At 41.7% G+C, this 16,161-nt stretch overlaps 1 protein-coding gene across 1 annotated transcript; it reads right to left on the bottom strand.

Annotated features, from left to right (window-relative positions):
* Nucleotides 1–11,253: 11,253 nt before the first annotated feature.
* Nucleotides 11,254–13,563, bottom strand: LOC147426947 (protein PHLOEM PROTEIN 2-LIKE A10-like). Its single transcript, XM_086499005.1, has 2 exons — nucleotides 13,384–13,563; nucleotides 11,254–13,182 (listed from the first exon to the last, which is right to left on the bottom strand). Exon 2 carries the CDS (start codon nucleotides 13,127–13,129, stop codon nucleotides 11,414–11,416), a length of 1,716 nt encoding a protein of 571 aa, XP_086355131.1. The 5' UTR covers nucleotides 13,130–13,182; nucleotides 13,384–13,563; the 3' UTR covers nucleotides 11,254–11,413.
* Nucleotides 13,564–16,161: the final 2,598 nt, after the last annotated feature.

The following is a 16,161-nucleotide window of genomic DNA, read 5'->3' as shown; positions in this document are numbered from 1 at the left end:
CCCTAGGACTGCTTACCGGAGACGGTGGTGGAGAAACATGAGTGGGTGAGGGTGAGCGCACGGCAGGAGGACATGACTGACTACGTGGAGTACGCCGCGCATGCCGAATATGCCTACCATGCACCGGACTTGGCAACGGAGACACATGTTCCTCAGCCTGTGGTGTAGAGAAAACGAATTCATTTGAACCGCCTCTCCTCCAACTTCTCCCCACAATTGGAACCACAGGGTTAGGAGGACCTTGCGACGTAGTGCGCATGCATGTTCACAGCAGGTCGCCCATCGCGCATCATGGTCACCAGATGTAATGTCTATTGCCCGCAATGGAGCAATAAGCATTGCGGGAATGAATACCTTCACACTACCTTACATTATATAAACATCAAAGCACATGAAGGCAGAATAGAAGACAATACACAGAAACAGAACACCGTCTTCTTCATTGATATGTAACAGAACACAGAGTTACAAAAGAGAAATATATTGATGACATGAGATAGAGATATCCACAAAAACTGGTGTGCCCCCCAATATACACCCGCTGCTCCAGCGCAGATCGGGAACGGTGCAAAACCCCGTCCTGTCTCATGATATCCCATGAAGAACTGTCCCAAAGCTGCATGACTCCTAGTCCGCAATGTCCAGACATCCGCAAGACCGCAGGACCGCAATGTGCGGCTTATGCCGTAACAATTTCTTGTCAACTATCACTAAACCTCCAAAACTAGCTTCTTTTGGCTCTGTTTCACCCGGTTTTTGTTTGGCCTTGGGTTTTTCCTCTAGTATGGCACTAGACCTGGGTTTTGTTGGTTGTTGTGATTGCTCTCAAGCTTGTGACAATTTAGTTGTAATAGACTTTAGCTTCTTATGATACTCGGGTCTCACTTTATCACATCTAGATTTTTTAACTGATTTGCACTAACAGATTTGTGAGAGTCGCTACCCTCTTTCTTGCTTGTCTCTTTTTGTTTTTCCTACGCTCTCGTCACTGATTTCAATGGAATTTTTGTCTCCAAGTGTGACCCACTTGAAGATGGTATAACCTCCACAATGTTCATCGTCACTTTTCCTTTTTTATGAGGGTTTTGAGGGCAGTTTGGGTATAAGTGTTCAATTTTGCATCCTCCACAATATCCTCCCTTGCCTTTCTTCACATGAGGAGTGTTGACTACATCATTAGGCTAGTCGTTGGGGCAGTCTCTGCCAAATGGTCTCCTATGCACCTGAAACAGGTCCCATAGTACCCTGTTGTTTAGGTTATTGAGCATAAGGTCTTTGGGGATATGCTTTTGGTTTAGTCTCACCCTAATTAGCTATGAACATCAGTGTTTCCTAACTTAAGTTAAACCCCTCACTCTGATTTACATTGCTCATCACCAACTTTGAAGCTCTAGAGGATGAAACGACACTCTCTTGCTCATAGGATTCCATGACCCTTGATGGATAAGGATCACTTGGATGGTAGTGTCTCTAGTTTTCCTCTTCATAATATGTATGTACTGATACCAGAGCATTCTCTTTTGGGTACCGATCTGTATACAAATATCTCACTATTGTATGGTCTTCTGTGAGTAGTGGTAGTTGATGGCCTAACACCGGTCTTGGTCTCTAACTACTCTAGGTTGTGGGTTTACTGGTCATAAGGCGTACCTCGATGGTGGTGGTGGTCTGTTTGGTTGATTTTGAGGATTTGCTGGCACACTTTTTTGGTACTGAGGGTTGGGTTGATAAGGCCTTTTCCTAACTTGTCCTCGATTGTAATATCATTCCTCTTAGTGGTATGGTTTTCCAATCTCAATGGCACACCACTTCTACTTAGGATATGCTTGCGAGAAATGATAGTGCACTACTGTGTCGGATGGTCTCCTCTAGCATCATCTCACTTTTCCTCGATTGTAATATCATGCCTCAGTGGTATGGTTTTTCCACTTAATCTCAATGGCACACCACTTCTGCTTAGGATATGCCTGCGACAAATGATAGTGCACTACTGTGTCGGATGGTCTCCTCTAGCATCATCTCAACGATGGTAATCTCTAGTTCTGATTTCTCAAATTTTGCCCCATTCTCCTCACAAGCTCCTTTGCAAGATTCTCTGTATTCATGGGTGTCTATTGCTATGGTGGTGTTTTTGTTGTACCTATCCACTAGCTACAGAATGAGAATTTTTTGAATTCACATTTGCATCTGTGAAACTTCTCCATATATTCGGTAGTTGTCCACACTAAGTAGATGGATTCTTTTGTGACCTCATCCAACATCATATACTTTTTCAAGTGCAAATCCTTCTTGAGGTGATCGTTCTTGCATTTTTCAATGAACAACACTACTTGGGGATCCTCTTGAAGTTTCTCACATGGTGGGCATCTCTCAATGTATTTCTTGAATCTCAATGCAACTTCTCAGATAATTTCACCGTCTTTTTGTTTGAAGGAATGGATGTGTGACACGATGTTGTGTTTGATTCCTCTCATGGAAAAATCCTCTACAAAATCCTATAGCAATGCTCCTATATTCCCATAGTCTTCCTTTTTAAAAGGTTGGAACCAAGTAAGGGTTGTGCCTTCTAGGGTTAATCTAAAGCCTTCAACTGGATGTGGAAATTAGTGAAGTAGTCAACTCTCAATACCTGTTTGAATGATTCTAAATGTGCATGGGAATCACTTGATCCATTGTACTTCAAAGCCATGCATTTAGCAACTTGGGATGAACGCATGGGCTCTGGCTCAGTGACATCTCACCATTCACAGAGCTCTTGCAAAAGCTTCCTCATATGGAGATGTTGACATTCTCAGCCTAGCTCTTGGCCCTTGTCTCATAGTCACATGTGGCTTTACCCGTTCATTATGATGTGGCATGGATGAACCTGTAATGGTTGTATAGCCACCTTTGATAGGCTTTGATTTTGACAAGTGACTCCTTCTTGTCCAAGGATTTGGAACTTTTAGTTTTCCCGATCTTGTCTTACAAGTACTCTCTACGTGGGGTAGAATTTCAGTGACTCAGTCCATAAAACTTACCTCATTTCAATTGGCTTTTTGCGGGCCATCTGATTTAAGTAGATGAGAGAAAATGGTTCTCCCCAACATGACAACTTTTCCATGTTTGACATATATGCATACCTATGCTCATGCCCCTTACTATCTACCAAAATAGGTTGTTTTTTTGTTTCAAACTGGTAGACATACATGTATATCTGCTTGTTGTCGGTAAGTTCTATCGGACTCACGTCTTCCTTGATGTAATATTTCCCCCCCTCTTTGATCATTAACTTGTGAAATCCCACCGTAGGATCATCTACAAGCACTCTTTCTAGCTCCGCCCATTTATGAGATCGTTGGGTTGGTGAACATTTTCTCACCAACCCAGACTCTGGGGGTATGTAGGAGAGGGAATGGGGTACTTGGAGAGAGCTGTGTGTGAATAGGCCCTGGGGATGCAGGGCATCCCTAGGTTGGGTGGTGGGCAGGGAGAAGATCAGCCTAGTGTTTTTGCTATAGATCATCCCCATCATTTTCCACATTCAACCCTGATGTTTTTCATCCCCAGCAGTAAGGAAACACGTTACGAAGGTGATGGGAAATAGGGACAACTTCCTTGCATTATTCTCCTCAAGACAGCCTATAGATGAGCTATCACATGATGCAAAGGAAGAGCATCTTTTGGGCCATTCCCCAGTGGAGGTCTCTTGATTCTTTGTAGACTTTATCTTTGGTTTCAGCCATTCCCATGGAATCTACAAGATAAGGATTGTCAATCCTATGATAGGCAACCCCTCTCTTGTATATATATTGGTCTCCATTGTTGACAGCCTCAACATGCTACCAAAACTTAGGGTTTTCCAAGTCTTTGTAAACATAGCACTTATGATGGATGTCGACATAGATTCTTGCTCTCTTACCATTAGTATAATAGTAGAACAGCTGCATGGTTGGTGGAATTTTTGGTTTTTGTGATGTACCCTTCACAATTCCCTCACTATGATAGCTCATTTTTTGTGCTTTCTTGGCCATAAGGACAATGAAGTCTGGTTCAAAAGATGCATTATATAGGGCCCTTTACACAGCCTTGCATAAGGCATTGCTTTGATGACAATGCATAACACAACCCTGATGACACACCGTCGTTCAGGAGTACTCCAACTAGGAGGGGGAGAGGCATTCTGAATGCAAACTTAAAAATTAGAGAGAAAAAGGCGGCATTGTTTTATCAACTTTTATGTTATAATTTGTGTTTGATTTCTTGTTTTTGACACAATTTCAGATTTTTTTGTTCTGAAAGATGAGGAGATTTAAGAGTAAGGGATAAATGCCAAAGATGAGCCCTTAAGCATGTGTAAATATGTATATAATAATGTTTTTGCTAGAATTAATAATAAAAAGTGGAGCATTCCGTCAAAATCCTACAAATAAAAACTTATCTTTGAAAGTCTACTTTTTCTAATTATCTAGCTATTTTTTAAAAATGTTCAATGAATTTTGCTATTTTTTGTTGTTTTTTCTTGATTTTCCAAGCAATAAATACCCAAAACGCAAGAAAATTATATTAAAAAATCAGATATTGGTACATGGACTCCAAGAAGAGACAAGAACTTTCAAAAGACAATCTGGGGCAAGTATGACTAAGTTATGATCAAATTCAAATGAGTTGTGAAAACTGTTTTTTTAAACTAAATAGGCTTGATTTGGGTCATACTACATTCGATTTCAAAAAAAATTGATAGGGTGGTGATTGTACACATGAGGTAGGACTAACTATGAGGTTTAAAGAAAAGATGACTCGGTAACCCAGGGTATGTATAGCTTGACCCCATTAGAAGTCTCATTTCTTTTAAGCTGAAAAGGCTTGATTTGACCAAAAGGATGGATTTGGGATATACGGCATCCGATTTCAAAAAAAATTGACACGGTGGTGATCGTACACATGAGGTCGGATTAACTATGAGGTTTAGAGAAAAAATGACTCGAGAACCCAGGGTATGTATAGTTTGATCCCATTAGAAGTCTCATTTCTTTTTGTGTGTGTGTGAGAGAGAGAGAGAGATTTTGGAGCAATTTTCTTGCGAGCCCTATGCTCTACACGCTTCGAGCTTCGCCACTAGATATGAGAGGTATGTTCCCTACCTGGTACACTATGGTTTGACACTGATGCATGCCAAAATCAGTAGATAGAAAACCCAGAGATACCTAGGTCAGTCAACATGCAAACACAATGTTTACATCGAGTCGAAGGACCCAATAATGAAAAATCTTCATGGGTAGGTCTCCCTTGACTGTACTTACATACCCCTAGCTTTCAGTTTCATTTTGGCAACTCTAAAAGGCATCTGCAACAAAAAATCGCATTTTTTTTCTGTGGTCAGATTGATGCCAAACTTGACTAATGGTTTCAAATTATTGAGGTGACACACTTTTGTGAAGGAGCTTTAGTAGTGGTATTGTCTAAAAGGGTTTTGACAACAAAAAATACCTATAGCTCAAGAAACTGTCATTTCTACATAAATCAGTAAGGGGATGTCAAATTGGAGAGAGACCTCACACAAAGCTTCTAATGACCACCCCAACCAAGTCAACACAAAGCTTCTAATGACAACCTCACAGAAAGCTTCTAATGACCACCCCAACCAAGTCAACAATAGTACATTGTGCCACACAATAGTCGGTGACTGAATCTTCGAATCAGAGAGTTCTTTTAGATGGCAAAATGGTCCCATACTCAATGTGACTACTTGATTGATAAAGTGGCACCATAGAAATGCTTCAAAGGGTTATATTACCATATTTAAATCTTTGCATGTTTGAAAAAGCTTGTTTTTATGCTTAAAAGAGAAAAAAATGCATTTTTTTTTCTTCTATCTCTACATCTCCGAGTAACATGGTCTATGAAAGTATCACCCATGTCCAATATAGGGTGAAAACCATTTGTAAAAAGGTTCCCCATGAAAAAGGAGTCCACACATTCCACAAGACGGATTTCTTACACTGTTAATGTCGAAAACTAGTCCTAAGCTAGTGTGAGTACTAAAGTGTAAAGGGATAAGCAACCTAAATCATCAAGTAAAAGGGGCTGACCAAGTTTCACATCAATTAGAGCTCAGATGTGGAAGTGAAGGAAAAAATCACGATTTTCTCTTTTGAAGTGCGAGTTTGACATTAGATTGAGTTTTGAAGCTACCCATACGATATTCTAAAACATTAAATCCTAACCAAAAGGTTTGAAACCCATGGGAAGTATACATCTCACCCTCTTCAATTTTATACTTGGTCAGGGACTAAAATTGGCTTACATCTTGCCCACCATTTCAACTTCAGACTAGAGATGTGTAAGTAGCCTCTAAACACTAAGGGAAAGAAGCCAACAAGTTTGATGGAATTCAGAATCCAACTATGGGAAAGGGGGAGAAAATCACCCATATATGGTCAAAGTTAAAAAAAAATTACATCTATGTCACACTGGACCCAAAAAGCCTGAAGTAGATGCCGGAAATCTCAATCATGACTAAACCCCCAACCCAAATCTTATCAAATCAGACCCAGAGCCTTAAATTGTTGTATTAATCAAGCTCATGCATTCATAATTCTAGAAGACTAGCCTGATCACAAGCCTAAGGAAAAAACGCGATTTTTTCTTGATTTTACATGAAAGATACTTTTTTCAAAATGTTGAAGTTCTGCATGGTTTATACAAGGGTCACAACAAACAAGCTCACCGAATGCTTGGAAATGAGAAAAACATAGCTTCTAGCTCTAATCATTCTTTGAAATGCGACAATTGTTCACAGGAGCTATGAAGTTTGGCGTCAAGGGCAACAAGAAGAGATGGAGTCGCAAAAAGAGGCTAGAACAAATCTCGGCGTTCATTATCCTCAAGGACTCCCTAAAAGAAGCATCCATATACATAGAGAACGGAAGATTGGAGCTTGAAGGTGCCACTATCTATGAAGCAGTCTACAGAAACGCCGAGAGAAATATGGTCATGTTATCCATGATACCTCGCGAAGCTTACAATCTGGCAAGGAAGCTACCCATTGAGGAAGCTCTAGGAAAGATGGACCTCTTAAAATACTTCCAATTGCCACCTTGCGAAATTGACAATCAGAGAGCTCATGAGCTCTATACCAGCATTACAGAGGATGGCATGGCTGAAATTTCAACACTAGAGAATGACAAGCTTCAAGTGAAATCACTTCATAGTTGATCTATGGAGCATTACAACTATTAGACAAGGGTGCGACAATGAAGGGGAAGAAATATTTGGAAATGGAAGTCTTCGCAAAGAAGGGAGCAACGGTGACCAGATTTACCCACACACATGTTCATGCAGTTCTTCCATATAGATGATGAAAGACCAGGCCGCTACACCACACCAGACCACATGGTTGCTACAGCTTACACCTGGGCTTACTAACAGTGCACACCAATGACAATCGACCACGCCCAGTAGTACATCCTTGAGTTGCTTACCAAGAAGAAAAATCATACCACGCCAACCTACTTATCAGCTCCAGAGGTACTAACAAGGATAGCTTATCAGGCAATTGGTGCTTCTCATGATTTTCATGAGGCTCCCTCTCAAAATGATTGGATTCAACACCAAGAAGAGGAAAGTGATGAGGAAACGATAAAGTCAATCTCCACCTAGACTACAGCTTGTACCAGACCAAAGAGGGGAAGCTGCAAGAAGCAGAGTCTACAAAAGAAGAGCATGTGGATAGCAAGGACAAGAGACCAATGGCCACAAACAAACCGGGCAAAGAGAAGAAGGATCAGAATCAAGCCAAAGAGGAGAGACTGGGTAATTAAAAAACAAAAGAGTAGACAAAGGAGACTTTGTTGAAAAATGGGCTCCATGAAAGATACACACAAAAAATCCGATGGCTGCACCCGGTATTGCTAAATAATTGAAAGAGATGCGTGCTCAGAATAATTGGCAAAAGAAACCAAGGTAGCGAAAGAGGCTAAAAAAGCTGAGGAGAGGCTAGAGACAGACAGTTCCGTTGAAAGCTCACAACGAACAATCCTACATGGATTTTGAACATGAAACCACACAAGCACATGAATGGCAACCTAAGGCATCCCAAGCTCAAGACACTCAAGAGGAACGAAGGACTAGGGTAGTTGCCCGAAGCTGCAAAACCCCCATGCAGTGCCAGAAGATATAAGGCGACATGTCCCCATACCAAGCACGTCATCTCAGTGGAGCATGACATATCCATGCTATCAAGCCTTACAAAGAGTAGATGTGGATATGTACAATGTTGTAGTGCAAGAGCATACCACAACATGAATACTATCTTAGCTCTACAAGGTGAGTTAACTAAAGCCTACATCGATCTGCACACGCTCAGAAATGAACTATAGAGGCTCAAATAGCAAGATAGGACGCACATGAGTCGAAGGGCAAACCGTCACCTTGGCACCATAAATTGGCCAATGCTTTGAAGAGTTAGCAGTAGCTCATAGAGCCATAAACACAGATAAAGGAGTAATAGAGGACCAACGATCAACCTTCACAAACATCATTGAACAAGTAGATACTCTAGAGAATCAGTTGGCAATAGTTGAAATTCAATTGGTGAGTGCACAACTATTCATAGTAAAAAAGATCAAGGCCAATCCTTGACTGATCTAACTGGTAGACACCGGTGTTACACCTTTTCATACGAGTGTCAGAATTTTAGAGTTGGAAAAAGTTGTCAAAATTCAAGAATGTATACGGAAAGATGCGACCACATCAACACTAGCACAAGAGGAAATTCTCCAAACAAATTTTTTTTTAACCCAAATAGATGATCATGGAAAATGATGACCAAGGTGACCAAGGAGATTCACAAAGAGAGTTTGATGCACAACAAGAACAACCACAGATAGAGAAAACGAAGTCATCCTCTGAAGTGACACACACTGCACCTACTATTGGTCAAGACAAAGGTAAACAACAAACTACCCAGAAGCACCTAAAACAAGTACATCTCCAGAGACAAGAGAAAGGGGTACAAAGGATCCTGCGTTGCTTGAAACTCTAGCTAAAAGAACACACCGCTTGACAGAACAAGTCATCGCTGAAATGAAAGAACAGATTGTAGGTACAGAGGAAGAGCATTGGAAAAAAGCACTGGAAAGGGAGATTAGAATCCTCCATTCAATTAATCTGCAACTCCTGAATCCAACGACAATCAATGAAAATTGGTACACTCGCTCACCCCCACTGTCTACCCAGTGCCCCGAGTACAGATGTGGTTTCGGCACAAAACACTACAAAAACAACACCACAACTGACTGAACTACCCAGCTTTGCCAGGGCCTAGATATAAAGAAAGACTAGATGAGAAGTACATGCTCAATACTCTTACATCAGTAGTCAGATAGTATGAAGGACTTCCCGACCTATCTTGCCAGATGTTAAGAACAAATATGCAGAATGATGGCTGCATGCATCGCAATGTACATAAACCCTGGATTTCAGAAACTCCATGGTTATCATTTTTGGAACGAAACAATGTTCATGCCATCTTACTTCATGAACACCTTTGAAGAAGCATTCTATACAGGATTTTTCACAATGAACACCACTCTCTTTGAACCAAAAGTCAATGACATTCAGGCAAGGTTTGTGAGTTATCATGCAATGGAATTTTACCAAACAGACACCATCAAAGCCTTTGTCCCTGAAGACAGAGAGCTAGCAAGATACTATCAAGACGGATTACAAGAGCAAGCAAGGTGTTGCATACAAAGGTGACCATTCATTAGACAACAACTTCCTTTTTGACTCATGTCGAGGACGACATGAAATAGGAGGGAGAGTGTTGGAAGATTCCAACGATGATTGAGGACCAAGTGTATACCAAGAGCAATTGTTATCCTGGTAATCCCAATTGATTGTCATGTTTTTGCCAAAACCCATGCTTGCTATCATTTTATAATTCTGAAGAGATCAATGTTATTGGCCAAAGATGTAATTTCTATTAATATTGCTGCAAATTCAACCTTTATACCATAAAACCCGGAGCCAGGGTATAACAGACACTTTGTAAAGTTTTTGAGCATTAGCATTATTATGAATAAAACGAGAGATAAGGTTTTCTGTACGTTGTGTGTCTTCTTCTTTCTACTATGAGCTTTATATCTTTGCACAACACCACACGATTGTCGCACCGAAATTTCAAGGGCACCATTGTGTTCGTCTCATCGAGCTCTACATGTGGATATCTACATTGCAAGCGCTTCACTAGAACCGCGCAACGACTTCTATAACCTTCCAGGCGATATATCTCACTACACACATGTCGTATTGTGATTCCATCAATTACACAAAGTTATCGACACTTGGGAGAACTTAGTAGGCAAGTTCGATGTCTGAGCTGATGAAGGGATTAGCGAAACAGATCAAGTTTCCGGTAGATAGAACACGCATTGAACGTTAAAGTGGAATGTACTATGTTCATACAAGGGTTTGACAACCTCTTGGTGTGCCTCCATGTCCTAGTAGAATCACTTGCTTCCCAGTTTTGTTTTGGTTCCATCTCTTTTTAAGATGTGATAGGTGTGGACCATTATGGTCCCAAGATAGTCTCTTTCTTGGACTACATAGGTTTCTTTAAGGGGAAGTAATGTTAGGACGAAGGTCCTATGCCAAGAGCCTTGTCCTACACTAAGACACTAAGGGGAGCTTATAGTATAGGGGCTATTCACACTAAGGCCATGCAGTTGAAACCAAGCCAAAATATGTGTATACCATCATCTAGCGCCCACGACATGGCTAGCTGTTGAGATCACTCTAAGGAAAAATCTGGCATAGCTATGACCTAGAAGCTCCCACAAGCCATGTACATTCTATGTAGGATGACTTCCACACTACCAACCTCATGCTGCAGGTCAACCTTACGCCAGACCATCGCAGAGATCATAGTGACTATTGGTCTCTTCATAACTCAAGCTTTGTGCAGGTATTCACTAATCCATCTATATGAGAGAGAGAGAGAGAGAGAGAGAGAGAGAGAGAACGCGTAGACTTGACATAAAATAACTCACAAACTGTTTGCTGGGGAGACTTGCCTGTAACAATCAGCCCAACAGCAACAAACTCGTCACAAATTCAAAAGCTAATAGATGTACATATCACCAAATCAAGCCCTATCAACTGGAAATTTATGACATACCATGAGCAACTATTTTTACAATGATGATTTTCCATCCTTGCACACAACAAAGAATAAGCAAAAAGGACCAGAAATCATTTAGCAATACCTAGTTCCCCTCTTAACACCTTCCTCGTCTTATTACATAACAAATGAGCCATAACAATACAAATGGACGACTGCGAGCACCGTGACTACAATGTGTGTACAAGTGCATGCACAAGACCAAGGGAATGAAAGCACTGACAAATCGGATACTTCCAGCCTAGACTATCATGTTTCGAGCCTGTATAAAGAGAAACCGTATGTGTAAAGAAGTTGAGAACCTGTGAGCATATGCAAGCAAATGGCTAGACAAACGCTTGCAAAGACAAAAGCTTTGGCAGCCATATCCCTGGACCTCTCTTGTAGCTGAAGGCTTCGGTAATTTGAGATATAATCTCTTAGCATACTCCAACTTCCCTGCAGCTTACTGTTGAATTGACTACTTGCTGTGCTCACGACCACATTTACAAAGGATCTGACAGCCTCCGATGTCATAGTTCCAGCCATGTCAACAATAAGCTTGTGATTGCTTGGAATGGCGAGAGCCTTGGAGACTCCGTCAATAAAGCTCTGTGCACCCTCGACATTCTTCCCCTGCAAGACCCCCCTAGTGATCGTGCACAAAGAAGATTGAGAATCAGATTGGCTGTAGGTTGGGAGGGCTCCCCTTTCACTGTCATCGACCTCCCCTTGATCCACCTTGGTTGAACAAGGAAGCTGCCCATTTATGGCCATAACTGATGAGCATTGTTGAATATCCCACTTAGATCTTGCTGCCTGTTCATGACCTTCTGTAGCATCACCTTGCCTCTCTCTCAAAGCATCATACGACGTTCGCACCAATGTCTCGATGGCACCATTGCAAATGGTTGTCAGCATTTCCTTCATTGAGTCCTTGTGAGAAGTATTTGTGATGCTGGCAACCACTTCATCACAGAAATTCACATCCTTGGTTTTATCTACATAAACCGTCACGGCTGTGCCAATAAAGGTTCGCATGCACTCTGCAAGCATTGTCTTGCATGGGTCTCTGTGAAGCACAGCAATAACCTTTGCATATATAGGTACACTTCCCTTGTCTATTTGAAATGTTGTACACTGATGGTTTTTTGACCCAGGGTCCTTTTTGCTGGAAGAAATTTGGTTGCGAGATACATCAAATAATGTCAAAACCAGACTTCTGGCGAAGGTACCTGATATAGCTGAAGCAAAGCCCACTCCAGGCTCACTAAACAGCTTCGAGACCAACCTCTCCAACAAATCTTCAGAGGTTTTTGGCTTCTTAATTCTGTCAAACACAATGCCAACTTTCTGAGAGTGCTGGGCATGCATATCTGATCCATTGGAGTAACTCTTGACCTCCCAATCTTGCCAATCGTTGCCTCCTTTCTCGGCTCTTGAACGTGACATGCATTCCTTGAGGCCATGCATTCTAGTCTGATCTTGTCCTATGGTAGTAAAAGACACCTCTCTTATTTCTCTACAAGCCACTTCTTCACTTTCAAAATCAGTGTCATTTCCCTGCCAACCTTGCTTGATAAACTGGCAATGTCCATGTCCATGTCCATGCACAAGGTCCTCTTTTCTTGGCTTTGCATTGATCCCCCTTTGCAAGCCACGAGCTAGAGCCGCAGAAAGCACAGTTACAGATTCTTGAAACTCTTCAGACTGGCCAATCTTGAAAGCTTGCTTCAGGCTTTGAGGGACCGTTTCATCATCTGACAGAAGAAAAGACTTCAAATCCCCAGCTAGGATGGATAAGGATTCAGCACTTTGTGATAATGCCTCACAACAGAAACCAAGTGTGCTTAGTATATGGAGCAAGCATTTTCGTCGCTGGGTAAAAGCAGCAGATCTGTAAATATTATATGAAGCATAGCCACTTCCTACAAGGACAGCTGCTGCAAATAGAAGCTTCCGGCGCCTGCTGTTGAACAGAGGCATTGCTCTCTCCCCAGTCTCAAGGAATCCAGGAAAATGCAGCAGCTACCTTGCTACTGCGGAAATTAAATCAATCTCTCTCTCTCTCTCTCTCTCTCTCTCTCTCTCTCTCTCACACACACACACACACACACACACAAAATCTCGAAAAGCTACATCTACTGCAACCCTAAGGGAAAGCGAAAGGAAACAGGAGCACTTTCACAGCACGTTAACTTGTATGCAAACAAGAACCAAAGTAAGAAACCATGGCGGACCTTGTCTCATCGTCTCTGCGGGTATGCTTCGAAGCTACGCATTGCACGACTGTGATTATTCAAAACTGGGAGGCGAAGGTTTCCCTCGAAGTCGCCAATCTGGATACCTTCGTTGAAGACTCATGATCGCTATCACGCAGTGGCGACGCAATTGACGATGGACGCTTTATTTATCCGTGAGCTTTTGTTTAGATTGAAGTTAGGTGATTTTTGGGGGGACAGTGGGGTAAACAGTGGGGTTCTTTGTGAAGTTGATGCAGGATTTGTTCTCGTTTCTAATGGTTCTAATTGTGCTGACGGCTTAAACCTTCAAAACTGCTCACTACAATATTAGTTCAAACTTCAAATCTTATTGAAAGCAAGGAACTAAAATTCTCCCCTGAGAAGGCATGCAAGGTAGGTCTTTATGATGAAGTGAAAATGTTTTGAGTGGCTGGCAGGCTGCCTGTGTATTTCAAGTTGTTGTTAACGCTTGCAGGTTTTGTAAGCGCGTTGATACTCCTCCTAGAATAGACAAATGAAGAAGTTTTTATATCTCCATGGAGGGAAACCATGTCAGACATGATCTTTGAAACAAGAATTCTCGCGCCTATTGGCCTCACCACACTCTCCCATTGTCTCTCATGTTGCACTTGAAAACTGCAATCCATGGTCCAGATTGCCTACACAAAGGGTCTGATCACAAAGAGTTGTGGGGGTCGTAGATCTCAAAAGTTGGCACACATTATGATTCTTAATTATAGGGGCACCTTTGGCATAATCAGTATCTGTGTTTATTGGAGTTTGCCTACTGTCACTTAAATAAAGCAATTATCTTCTTTTGACTTGACTATTTAGAGAGTACCTGTTGAATTGTTTTTCAATCAATTATTACTTGGGTTACAATGGCTGCAGTATTCAAATAGCCTATTGTTACTAGATATAATAGTGACCTTTCTTTTGAATCAAATATGTGCGTGCTTTGGTAATTAGAGGGGACACGTTGAATGGTTTTTCTATCAATTTGTTCCTAGGTTCGATAAATGTAGTATTGAAACTCTTGTATATAAGATTTTGTGTGCACCTTTGTGGTAATATCGTTCTGTTTTGCTTTTTGTGAAGTAAAAGAGAGAGAAAGATTGATCTCAGCAAGCTCGTGCTCAACAACGTGATTGCAAGGGGCACATACGACACATTGTATAAAGGATCGCACAATGTATAAAGGATCATATGATGGAATTTATTTTTACCCGGTGAGCCAAATGCTCCTTTGCCTCTATCTGGTGGCAGAAGCCACCACGTGTCGACGCTCACCACAAACTTGCTGACAGCCCTCCTCCGCATAAGCCCCGCCAGAGCTTCAAAAAAAATTAAATTTAATATAAAAAAAGGTTGTGAAAAGCACTGGTTGACAAGCAAACAAAGCAGTGTCACAGGTTTGCAGAGGTTCCAGTTCGGAGCTTCACAAAGGTAGCAATTTGCAGGTTTGCAGGCGTGCAACAGTTTGGAGAGGAAGCTTTGCAAAGCCAGCAATTCAATATTCTTCAGGTAAGTCTCTGGCCACTCTTTGAGAGAGAGAGAGAGAGAGAGAGAGAGAGAGAGAGAGAGAAACCATTCTTGTCGATCATCAAAGATCGGGGACACAGGTGATGAAAGGGCATGAGGTCTGCTCAAAAAATGCCATTGCCATGCTAACTCGCCTCTGGTTATATAGTTCAGAATCCGACAATGGCAACTTTGCACATGGGGAGGAGAGCATATCGCGAGCCTTCATTTGCTGCCTTGACTCTCATGTGTGTCTCGCTCTCTCGGTGTTTCTGGATGTGTGTGTGTGTGTGTGTGTGCGCGTGTGTTTGCATTCGTGTTTAGTGTCGGCTATTCATGGTTGACTGGCCAACACCTTGACAGGATGGCTATTGAGCCTCCTTGGCCCGGTGCCAGACCTCCCAGGATCGGGCAGATGAGGGAGTTCGTGAGAGCATTCTGTCCATGACGTAGATTTTGATATTCTAAGAGCCATTCTCCACGAGGCGGCCTTTGTGCTAACTAGACTTGCTTGGTGGGCGTTGCTATAAGACATTTATAGGATATAAGAGGCATATGCAAATTGACATCAAGCATCTAGCATTGAAGTAAACAAGTACAAAGTTCGCCAGATCCGCACTTGCAATAGTGATGAGTGGACTAAATATGGTGTCTTCCTCTATGGAGACGCCGAACTTAACACGCCCGTTATCTGCATAAGGAAAGCAGCACGCGAACGTATGATTTGTCCAATGCAAGTTCTTAACATGGAGTTCTATTTCCAAGGTCAGATTCAAGCATCGACCCATCGTCCCATGAATAGAACCCTGGATTGGAAAGACTCCTAGACTTCTTGAGGACAAACCCTACATATGATAGCATGCTACTGCATGCCGGTGAGTTGCATAATTGAGGAGAAGCCCTACTTGGTATACAAGGAGAGGGTGCACTGCAAATAAGAAACTGGCTACATCATCAGGTAGGAGAAAGAGTTAGCATAAGGCAGCAGAAAGAGTTGACGGATAAACAGAGAGAAATAGTGCAATTTTAACAAGGAAAAATTTATCAAAAAGCACCCATAACTCTTTATATAGTGAACCTTCGACATAGAATATAAAATTAGATCTGCTTCTCTTTAAGCTTAATCAATATGCCACATCTCTTGTATTTATCTTAATGCATGTTTTGTGTCTGGCAGGGAGGATATATATTTACAATAGTGGACGTTTCATTTGCACTAGAGCGCAACTCTAGCTCGACAACACTGCAAGGTTC

The sequence above is a fragment of the Adiantum capillus-veneris genome, chromosome 24 (assembly GCF_014529385.1).
Source record: "Adiantum capillus-veneris isolate H3 chromosome 24, ASM1452938v2, whole genome shotgun sequence".
Taxonomy (NCBI): Eukaryota; Viridiplantae; Streptophyta; class Polypodiopsida; order Polypodiales; family Pteridaceae; genus Adiantum; species Adiantum capillus-veneris.
Note: the sequence above shows the minus strand (reverse complement) of the source record. Positions and strands in the feature narration are given on the sequence as shown.

Excerpts from the sequence above, each read along its gene's own strand:
- LOC147426947 (XM_086499005.1), bottom strand. The coding sequence starts at position 13,129 with ATGCCTCTGTTCAACAGCAGGCGCCGGAAGCTTCTATTTGCAGCAGCT.